This window comes from Bos indicus x Bos taurus, chromosome 17, assembly GCF_003369695.1.
Source record: "Bos indicus x Bos taurus breed Angus x Brahman F1 hybrid chromosome 17, Bos_hybrid_MaternalHap_v2.0, whole genome shotgun sequence".
NCBI lineage: Eukaryota > Metazoa > Chordata > Mammalia > Artiodactyla > Bovidae > Bos > Bos indicus x Bos taurus.
The window spans coordinates 19,277,666-19,288,680 of NC_040092.1; the positions used below are offsets into that span (position 1 = coordinate 19,277,666).

General features: G+C 50.2%; 1 protein-coding gene across 2 annotated transcripts in view; it reads left to right on the forward strand.

The window, feature by feature from the left end:
- The window catches only part of TMEM120B (transmembrane protein 120B), a 45,416-nt gene that overhangs the window by 30,328 nt on the left and 4,073 nt on the right, over positions 1–11,015 (forward strand). For both annotated transcript variants that reach the window (XR_003515227.1, XM_027566849.1), the window contains exons 7-11: positions 7,848–7,913; positions 8,413–8,474; positions 9,555–9,647; positions 10,450–10,514; positions 10,855–10,923. Coding sequence is in view for 1 of the 2 variants with exons in the window: in XM_027566849.1 (XP_027422650.1) it covers positions 7,848–7,913; positions 8,413–8,474; positions 9,555–9,647; positions 10,450–10,514; positions 10,855–10,923 (355 nt within the window). In the remaining variant the exon portion in view is untranslated. The remainder of the gene's footprint in view (positions 1–7,847; positions 7,914–8,412; positions 8,475–9,554; positions 9,648–10,449; positions 10,515–10,854; positions 10,924–11,015) is intronic.

Below are 11,015 nucleotides of genomic sequence, written 5' to 3' on the forward strand. Positions count from 1 at the left end.
TGGCCAGAGACTACACTGCTGTGATTGGCTGGTTGTGAGCCTTGTGCCCACCCCCAGGGCTGTCAACCAGCACCTCAAAGCTGAGTGTCAGGAGAGGAATGATTCCCTGGAGGAAAGTGAATGGTCACCAGAAGGTTGAATGGATTCTGGTGAGAAAAGTGGAAGGTCCCCGAGAGAGAGATTAGAGTATCAGGACTGAGTTAAGACCCACGACTTGCCACTTGTAGGTCCCATTTCCCATAGGTCTGATGCCTTTCGAGGGTGTCCATTTGAACCCCTGCATACCATTCTTGGCCCTGTTTTTCCTGAAACAAAAAGTAACAACCTCTCGACCCTCCCCACTTCCTTCTTCCTGGAGGCTGGTAAGGAACGGCCAGGAGCTGTGTATTTAAGATTGGGGTGTTTGCCAAACCCCCAAATAATTTGCTGCCTTCTCACTTCTCTGCCAGTGGTCTCTCATGGCATATCCCTGCCCCGCCGGGCCTTACCCTGACCATAGAGCTGAGAGGTAAGGACCAGGGGAAAAGAGCTATTCTTAGGTATGCAGCCCTGTAGCATGTAGCCCTTTAGAAAAGATCAGTGTTTCTCAAACTGCGCTCATCCTTTGCCATGTCCAGCATCACCTGGATGATAGTTTTTTCACAATTTAAATCCACCGTCTTTCTGTTTCTCTTTTTAATTAAATAAATGTGAATTTATTTTAAAAGGAAACTTTTATTTTACCACCATACGTGGAAAACCAACATCAATTGCAGGAAAGAGGAAATAGTGTAAAAATAGAATTTCATTTTCATTGTCTAATTTATTGAAGTCAATGATTCCTGCTTCCTGAAGGCTCTGAGCCTGAGGCTTGCTATCTCTCTTACTTGTGTGTACATGTGTTAAAAGGGAGATGAGCAGATCTTTATGTATGTATGTATGTATGTGTTAATTGCTCGGTCGTGTCCAACTCTTTGTGACCCCATGGACTACAGCCCACCAGGCTCCTCTGTCATGGCATTCTCCAGGCAAGAATACTGGAGTGGGTTGCCATTCCCTTCTCCAGGGAATCTTCCCAATCCAGGGATTGAACCTGGGTCTCCTGCATTGCAGGCAGATTCTTTACCATCTGAGCCACCTGGGAAGCCCAAGAACAGGGGATTTTGTAAATTAAAGATGTCCTGGCATTTAACCTAGACTGTCTCCCTGACTTAATCGGGAGAATGGAAAGAACAGGACTGATGACTTCTCACCACATGATTCAGTATCATCTAGTGTTACACTCAGATACCATCTAAAACTTGATGGTACATGCCCCATGCTTTGGGAAACACTGAAGTTGAAAATCCTACCAAATCAATAACATTTGTAGTTTTCCTTAATTTTAGAGATTGTATCTTCCTGCTTTGGGGCATGGTTGGAGGGGACCCAGGGTAGTACATAGTGGAGAAATGGGCCCAGGGCAATGGGCCAAGCTTTCTTGTTACTAATTCTCTTCATGCTCCCCTGGGCTTGGTGTTGGGAGTTTCCTCCTCCTGATGGACTCATATTAAGAATGTTCAGGGGCATGCTACATCTCTAACAGTCACTAACACTTTAATAAGAGTTACTCTTGTCCCTTTTTTCTTGTATGACAGACTGTGGGTGGGGGGGTTCCCTGAGAGAAGGGAACAGGTCTGAGTCGAGGTCCCTGTAAGTGTGGAGCATACCCAGAAAACAGGGAGGAGGACTAAAGGGGGAAAGTAGGGTTCCAGAGCCACCTCACTTGCCTGACACCTTAGTGGGGCCTTCTCTGGGGCCTCCCTAGGGCTTGTGCTCTGATGGGACAACAGGAAGGGCTGTCACTGAGCTGGTAATGCAAAGCTTTGTGTGTGGTCCAATCTGTCCCCGACCTGCCATTTATTACACATTTATTTTATGTATTTTACATTTTATTTTATTTTGCTGTGCCACGCAGCATGTGGGATCTTAGTTCCTTGACCAGGGATCAAACCTGTGCCCCCTGCAGTGAAAGTGCGGAGTCCTAACCACTGGACCACCAGGAAGTCCGCATTACACTTTCATGAGCAACTTCTAAGTACCAGACACTGAGTAGGGAGGGACTCCAAGATAGGTCCCACGTGGAGCCTTTTGGGAGCACTCATAGGGGTTCTTTAGAAGACCATTCATGGCAAGTATGCTTCAGGAAGGTCAAGTTGCTTCAGGAATCACACTCCCCTAGGCCTGCCTCCCCAGTCTGGCCTTCGGCACAGATTCGGATGTGTTGGTGGTGGGGACCGTGGGATGAGCGGGGTGGGCCTGTATGGATGTCTTATTTTCTGGAATGACTACGGGAGTTGTGGTCAACTTGTGGGAGAGGGAGGCATGGCAGGTGGACCAAAGTTGGGTGATTAAAACTTGTGACTCGTCCTCAACGTCTGTTGAATAGTTAGCCTCCATCCTCCCCCTCTCCTTCTCAGAGCGGATTTTTCTCCTGAGGGTGGGCACGGGAGATGCCTGTGAGGTTTCCCCTCACACTTGGCCCTTATTAGGGAATAGCTAAGAAACCAGTTCAAGAACGCTCAGTGAGGAGGAGGCAGGGGTCCAGTTTGGGATGAAGGCTGCCTTTCTCTGAAGTGTCCCACGGCCAGCTCTGGAGCTCACAGTGGGTACCCAGTGAGTGCCCCAGAGTCTGTGTAGAAATGAACTGAACCCAAGCTCTGTAGTGAAGGAAGTTCGTTGGGGTCATCTTGGTGTTGGAGAGACAGCTGAACCTGAGCCAGATAGACTTCCTGGAGGCTTGCTGCCCAGTTTTGGTCTGATTGAACCTCTTTTATCCTGTTTCCAGTTGCATCCAAGACCTGAATTAGGGGTGTGTTGGGGGGAAGCAAGCTTTGAGAGGTGGGTGTGTAGGGGAACGCCCGCATCATGGGATGGAGCCACCCGTGGTTTGTGTCTGATGTTTCCCATGTGAGATGTAGCTCCTTAGCTTAGAGCCATAAGTAAGTCAGCTTCCCTTCCAGATTTTGCAAATGATGGAAAACCACCTGATAGGAGTAAACATGAAAGGGTATTTATTGGAGCATATAAATAGTTCAGGGGGGTCCAGAGCGCTCAAACAATGTTAATTTAACCGGCCTCCTCCTCCTCCCTTTTCCTTTCCTGCTACCTCCTGCCCTGGCTCCCAGCAGCCCAGACCAGCACCCACAGGGATCAGCAATCCCAGAGGAAAGAGCATCTTTCCTCTACTGGTCCAGGGGCAGTAGGGTCTTGAGACAGACTTCTAATTGGCCAGACTCAGGTCACATGCTCATCCCTGAACCAATCACTGTGCTGGAGTGATTTAGCATCTCCATTGGCTGACTCTGGGTCATGTGCCCAGTTATCTTCGCTCCACCACCCAGACTGTGGCGGTGAGGTAGTTCCCCCAAGGAAAGACAAAGGGGAGAAGTGGAACAGGGAGTGATTAACAGACAGACAAAACAGCAGATGTCCTCTGCAGTAGTTCCGGGATAGAATGAATAATGAATCAGAAATCACGTTGCCTTTCCTGGCAAGCCAGCCCACCAGTGCCCAGAACGAATGGGTTTTTGTAAGGGCCTTTCCTAGGATACAGAGGGGTGGGGTGGCAGAGGAGAGAGGGAGCCTTGGTGTAGAAGCCATTCCCTGAGTCATGCCCCGATGACCTGAAGCTCAAAGCCAGAGAGAGCCAGGGGTTGACTAGTGACTGGTGCCTGGATCTTACGCTAAGGTGTCCTGAAGGGAGCTCTCCAGGCACAATCCCCAGATATCAGAACATGCTGTTCCTACTACATTCAGCTATGCAGTGTGCCGGCCTTCCTGGAGTACCTACTGTCTGCTCATTTAAAAGGCCACAAGCTCCTGCAGGCTTCGTTTCTGGGGCAAAACGGACCCTAGGGATAGACTGCTGAAGGGTGAAGGTGTCTTTCTGGAGCGGTACAAATGTCCTAAAACTGACTTTGGTCATGTTTGCACAACTTTGTGAGTACACTGACATGTATACTTTAAATGGGTGGATTGTACGGTATCTGACTGACATCACAATAAAACTTACATAAATACACACACACACACTGGTGCGTGTGGAGCACCAGTTCAGAGCCCTGGGGTATGCAGACGGACAATGGGGCTGGCGAATGCACACTGGGAAAGAGGACATTTTTAGCCTCTCCCAGTGCCACTGAGCTGTGTTTATTGGTGGCGTCTGTCAGCGCTGGGCTGTGGGCACAGTGAACTGTGAAATTAGAAGCTGCTGCTCAGCCAGGCTTGCTGCTGAGAGCCTGTGTCTGGCTCCGGCCCTTCCTGGACAGGGAGCGGGTATTTCTCTGGGGACCTTTGGTAGGTAGGACAGAGAACGGGGGCTTGCCAGGCCTCCAGGGCTTGCAGAGATGTGTTGGTTGCTCTTCAAGATGAAGGTCTAAGGATGGGGCCAGTTATCTTTTCAGTCAGAAACCAAGGTTCTTCAGAGACACTGACAGGCAGGGCAGGGACACAGGGAAGGGAGATTGGGAACCAGGAAGTGGACAGATGTCCCATCCTGTCCTGTGAACTCATGTGGCACCTGCGTCAGTCTCCTGTCCAGTCTGTCCTGGTGGCATCTATACCAGCTGCACTTCTTGAACATCACTTTTTTCATTTCAGAATTTATTGAGTACCTACTGTTTACCAGGTGCTGTTAGTGCTAGGAATAAAAAGCCTCCTAAAACCTTGTTTCTCCTCATAACCACTCAAGCATCCACAGGCTGTTGCCCAAACACCTAGTTTATGACCAGACTTTTTTTGTGGCTGTATCGTGTGGCACATGGGATCTTAATTCCTGACCAGGGATTAAACCCGCAGTCCCTGCGTTGGAAGTGTGGAGTCTTAACCCCTAGGCTGCTAGGGAAGTCTCTTTCATTTATTTTCTTTCTTTCTCTTCCTTTCTCCTTTCTCCTTCCCTTCCTTCCTTCCTTCCCAGAACTACTGAAGGGCTTCCCAGATGGCTCAGTGGTAAAGAATCTGCCTGCCAGTGCAGGACACACAAGAGATAAGGATTCAGTCCCTGGGTCGGGAAGACCCCCTGGAGAAGGAAATGGCAACCCACTCCAGTACTCTTGCCTGGGAAATCCCATGGACAGAGGAGTCTGGTGGGCTACAGTTCATGGGGTCACAGAGATTCAGACGGGACCAAGTGACTGAGCACACACACACTCATTGAAGGGCTTCGAAGAGAAGAGAGGAGTAAGATGCTGTGCCTACCCTTACAATGTTTATGTCCAGGTTGGAAGGTCTTAAGACAACTCAAATCCACTTATTAGGACAGTGCAAACGAAAACCTCAACGACACACCGATTTTCACATAATAAGATTGGGAGAAATTTTAAAATTAGGTATTCCGTGTTGCTGAGGGTTTGGGGAACTCGATATTCTCTACTGCTGATGGGAGGGTAAATTGGGAATTGCTGTTTTGGAAGGTAATTTGAGAAATTACCACGCACGCGCCCTCTGAGCTAGCCATCCTGCATACTTACTTCCTGGTAGCCGCCATGGAGAAATGCCGTCAGGACACAGGGGACTTCCACAGGATGTATGGCAACATGAAGGGTGACTGTGACAGTTCGGGAATGGCTGAGTAGACTACGGCAGAGCAGACACATCCTGAAATGCCGTGTCACGTTTAAGAAGTCGGTGGCAGGTCTGTAGATACAGGCCTGGAGTCAAGACAAGGAAGCAAGTCGCAGGATGATTTTAGTTAAAGTCTAAAAAAAAAATTTTTTTTTTAATTTAATAAAAGGGACTTCTTGGAACTTTCCTGACAAAGACAGCATACTCCCAATGCAGGGGGCCCAGGTTTGATCCTGGTCAGGGAACTAGATCCCACATGCCACAGCTAAGGTCCGATGCAGTGGAATAAATAAATAAATTTTAAAAGAGAGGGCTTCCTTGTGGTCCAGTGGTTAAGACTCTGAGCATGCAATATAGGGGAACAGGGATTTGATCCCTGGTCGGGGAACTAAGGTCCCACATGCTACACGGCTCGGCCCAAAACAATTTAAAGAAAGAAAAAAAAACATCTAATCCATCAGCTCATCCCCTAAACCAGCAGATCCTCGGGTGCCTCCATTTGGAGCCCATCTCCCCACTTGGCCCCCTCTCCAGTTATCTCCCAAGAGAGTGTTCTGGAAAGACGAAGGTTAACTTCTTCTCCCACATGGGTGCTTCCCGTGTCCCAGTCCCTGGTATCCCAGGGTGCATTTGGCAAAGCAGATTGCTGCCTCCTCATGTTCTGATCACTGAGCTCCTGGAGGAGGCCTGGGGAGGCCAGCAGAGGCCTGAGACACACTCTGGGACCTTGAAGAATAAAGACTGCCTGTGACACTGGAGAGGGGGTGACAGCCAGGCTCCCTGCCCCTCTTTGGAGTGATAGCCCTGAGCCAGGGGAGCGCTGGGTTCTTCTTATTTATTTGGCTGCCCTGGATCTTAGTTGCAGCCCGTGGGATCTTCAGTCTTCATTTTGCCATGGGGCATCTTTAGTTGCAGCAGGCAAACTCAGCTGCACCACGTGGGATCTAGTTCCCCGACCAAGGATCCAACAGGAGCCCCCGGCTTTGGGAGCGAGGAATCAGCCATGGGCCACTAGGGAAGTCCCAGGGCTGGGTTCTGACTGCGGGGTCCCGGCAGCTTGTGGGCTGGATGAGTGAAGTCCAGGGCTGGGCGAGGGCCTGCTGTAGACAGAGGAGCAGATGAGCCTGGGGCCTGGGGCCCCCGGAGAGCAGCTGTGTCTGGGATGGAGTGAGGCACTTTGTGTACAGTCTGTCGTTCCTCTGCGAACGTGGGGTTAACAGCTAGCTACAGCTCTGTGTAAACGTGTGCGAGTGTTCTGTGTTTATTCAGCATGCTCGTGGAGCACCTGCTCTAAGCCAGGTGTCACGATACAGATGAACAGACAGTATCTCTGCTCTTTTGAGTGGGGAAGGGGGTTCAGAAACAAATGAGGAAAGAATGATAATTTTAGGTAGTGATAAGCACCGTGAAGAAAATGAAGCAGGGTAACTTGATCCAGAGTGGGGCTGTCTAGCTGTTGCAGATAAGGGGGTCAGGGAAGGCCTCTTGGAGGAGGTGACAGTTGGTCCGCAAACTTGAATTTGGACCAGGAGCCAGGCCGGCCAAGATCTTGGAGCAGAGAGAATGGCAAGTTTGAAGACCCTGTTAGTCTGCTCAGGCTGCCATGACAAAGTATCACAGACTATGGGACCTAAACAACAGAATGTATTGGTTCTGGAGGCTAGAAGTTCAGGATCAGGGTGCTGGCAGGTTTCCCCTGGGACCACGCCTTGGCGTGCAGAGGGCCACTGCATCCTCACAGGGCCTATTCTCTGTGTGCATGCACTCCGCTCCAGTCTCTTCCTCTGCTTGTAAGGACACCGAGCCTATCGTATTAGGGCCCCACCCTTGTGACCTAATTTAACCTTAATTATCTCTTTAAAAGTCCTCTCTCCAAATATAGTCACATTTTAAGGTACTGGGGTTAGAGGTCTTCAACATAGGAATTTGAGGGGAACATCATTCAGCCCATCACAGGCCCTGAGGTAGCCATGGGCTTGGTGGGTTCAAAGAAAAGGCTACCTGGAGCTCCTGAGAGTAGGGGTGAGGAGGGGCAGAGAGGCGGGTCTTGGAGTGCTGGGGAGGTTAGGGAGGTGCCCGAGTGCCTCTCTGGGTCTCTGTGTGATTGTATATCTCATAGGACAGAGGGCAAAAGTCCTGGCTTGGGTTCATTTCTTGCTCCAAGAAGCTGTCTCTGGGTTGTAGACCACTCTTCTCCCTCAACACAGGCTGGGAAGCTTGCCTTTCTCTCCCCTCCTGAGCTCTTTTCCTTCTCTTCTCTCAAGAATTAAAGGCTGGTGGGTGTCTCACCACTACGTGTCCACGTTCCTGTCCGGAGTGATGCTGACCTGGTAAGTGTCTCCTGCTTGAGCCCAGGACCTCTGCTCACTCTCCTCAGGGAGCCGGTGGATGGGAACTGGCAGTGGGCCCAAGATGCAGGGGATTTGGGGGCTGACTTTTGGGCCGAGAAGTAAAAGTGTGAGCTTACGAAGGGGCTGCAGAGCCACCCCAAGCCAACTGGGGACTTTTCCAAGGGCCACTGACTGTGGTGACAGGGAGCAAGTCTGGACAGAACAAGCACAGGGACAAGACCGTGACTGATGGAGGAGGAGGAATGGGTGGGCATTTGGTCTTCGAGATGCCTACCCCCGCTCCCTTGGTTCTAGAATGTATTAAAGCAATGATGGAAATTACCTGGTCCAGCCCCAGGGACATGGTGATAAGGTAGAAACTGGGTTTAAAATCTTTTCTCTCTCTCTCTCTCTTTTGGTTGGAACAGAGATAGGATGGGGATGAACAAATGATTTCAGATTGGGGCTTCATCTTTGCTTTTCCTCCACTTCTCTGCAGGCCTAACGGACTAATTTATCAGAAGTTTCGCAATCAGTTTTTAGCGTTCTCCATTTTTCAGAGTGAGTGTCTCTTGCTCAGATTCTGGGGACGGGCACGGTGTGGCTTTCACTGGTGGAGGTTGTGTGAAGAGTGGAGGTTGTGTTTTTCTTGTGTGAAAGGAGTGGAAGGACTGGGGGAGGTCCCTGGTCGGGCAGGGAAGGGTCCCAGAAATCCAGAAGGAGCTGCCCACCATCTCTCCCCACCACTCCATCAGCTCCATCCTGCCGTCCAGCCCCCTGCCCCTGGAGAGGAATGTCTACCCCCTGGAGCTCCAGTTGCTGCCTTTTTTTCCCCTGGTTCAGAATCTGACCAGTTGTGCCCCTCAGGAGCTGCGTGGTATTGGGAGCATCAACTCTGTTTCCCTTAAAATGGACATTTATGTTCTTTTTCTTATTTAAGAATAGCTCCGGATTTGTACACAATGAGGGGTTAACTCTGAGGAACAGAGATTGGATGGTTAAAGACAGGGAGAGAGTTTTACTTTTTGCCAAGTACCTGTTTGTTCCCCTTGAGTTTTATGCTGAATACATCTTACCTATTCAAAAAAATACAATTTAATTTTTAAATAAAACCCTGCGTACAAACATAAGCCAAGAAGGAAAATTATGTATAATTCCATCCTTAGGGTGTTAATAGACATATGTCCTTTTAAATATTTTCATTCATAAACACATACACACCTATAATACTGTATTATGTATAATCTACAAACATAGGATTCTTCTACACAGCTTTTTTTTATAACCTAGTTTCTATTCTTTTAACAGTTATGATGGGTATTTTTCCATGTCGACACGCAGAATTCTGCTTCCTCGTTTTTTGGGTTCAGACGTGTGTGTGTGTGTGGTGTGGTGTGGTGTGGCGTGGCATGGTGTGGTCTGCCTCCTCGTTTTTTGGGTTCAGACGTGTGTGTGGGTGTGGGTGGGTGTGTGGGTGTGGTGTGGTGCGGTGTGGTGTGCTACGGTGCAGTGTGTGTTGGGGGTGGGAGGAGGTTGTACCCAGGTGCCCCTGGTGTCTGGGCAGTGGAGACCTGCCGGCCTGCTGCGGAGGTGTTGCTGGGTCCCCTAGTCCCTGAGCTGGGCGCTGTGCTCCCCCTACAGGCTGTGTCCAGTTCCTGCAATATTATTACCAGAGAGGCTGCCTCTACCGACTGCGGGCCCTGGGGGAGAGGAATCACCTGGACCTCACTGTGGGTGAGTAGCCTGGCCTGGTTAGCGAGGTGACAAGCACTGACCCTTTCTGTTCCCCCAGACTTTGCCCCGTGTCCGTCAGGGGGCCAGGTGCCGGTAAGAGCCTGACAGGATTTGCCACATGCAAAGCCAGGGCTTGCTGGCCTCATCCTAATTGCTTTTTGTAATTCATGGTGGATTCCATTGCAGTTGACAAATGCAAGGCCAGCTGTGTGCCAGGCCCTGGAGGCTAAGTGCCTGTAGCCTATCCTTTTTAAATGTCTATATTTTTTTCCTATGTTTTATGACATACATAATGCTAGTCTAGTCTAGTGTTTTTACACTTGTGCAATTTATGTGTTCTTAACTTTAACTCATTGGGGTGGGTGCTGCATCAGGAAAACTCAGAGACCCTTCCTTTAAAACTCTCAGGGGAAAGTGTTGTTAATAAAAAATCTGTTTTTTGAAGTGGTCATTTCCATCGAATTACTCTGCGCAGTAGGCCCTATTTTGTCAAGACTCGATTGAAATGAAGCATGCCATAGCCAGTTACGAAATGTAAAATCCTGTGCAAATTATGAAAAACCAAAAACCATACTAGTGCTGGCATGTCAGCGTCCTGTAAGAGTGGTCAGCCCACTTGGGTCACAGGGACGTGAGGTGCGAGGGCCACCAGGCCTGGCGGTAGGTAGTCCACGTGTTCCCTGGGTTATTTTCCAAGTTAGCACTCACCCACCTGAAGGAGGTCAACCCGCCTGATCGCAGAGTGACGGGCAGGGCCAGGCCACCTCACCCAGGCCCTTCACTCCCTCCTTCCTCTCCACAGAAGGATTTCAGTCCTGGATGTGGCGAGGCCTCACCTTCCTTCTGCCCTTCCTGTTCTGTGGCCATGTGAGTCCCCCTGGAGTTTGTGGGTACCCCCTTCCAGGAATAGAAGGTCCTAAGGCCACTCCCTCTCTCACCAACCATCTGTGAGCTGGGGCCCTCGGGGTCCTGTGGCTGGGACGGCCCCTGGGTCCAGGGAGGCCAAAGGCAGGAGCGGGAATTGGCCCTGGGCACCCGCATGCCCCACCCCAGGCTGGGTGCCCCAGGTTCATTTGAAGGGGGTTGTCAGTGTCTCAAGGGCAGTTTACAGCAGAAGCTGGGGGGCTTGCCCCTGCCCCCTGGGCTTTCCCACCTGGGTCTCAAGGGGACTCAGGTGAGCTGAGCAGTTCCTGCTTCCCCTCTTTAGTTCTGGCAGCTCTACAATGCCGTCACATTGTTTGAGCTCTCCAGCCATGAGGAATGCAGAGAATGGCAGGTATGGTGCTCGCACTTGTGTGTGTGTGTGTGTGTGTGTGTGTATGTGTGTATGTGTGTATGTGTGTCCTGGGGCCACTTGGAAAGAATTCC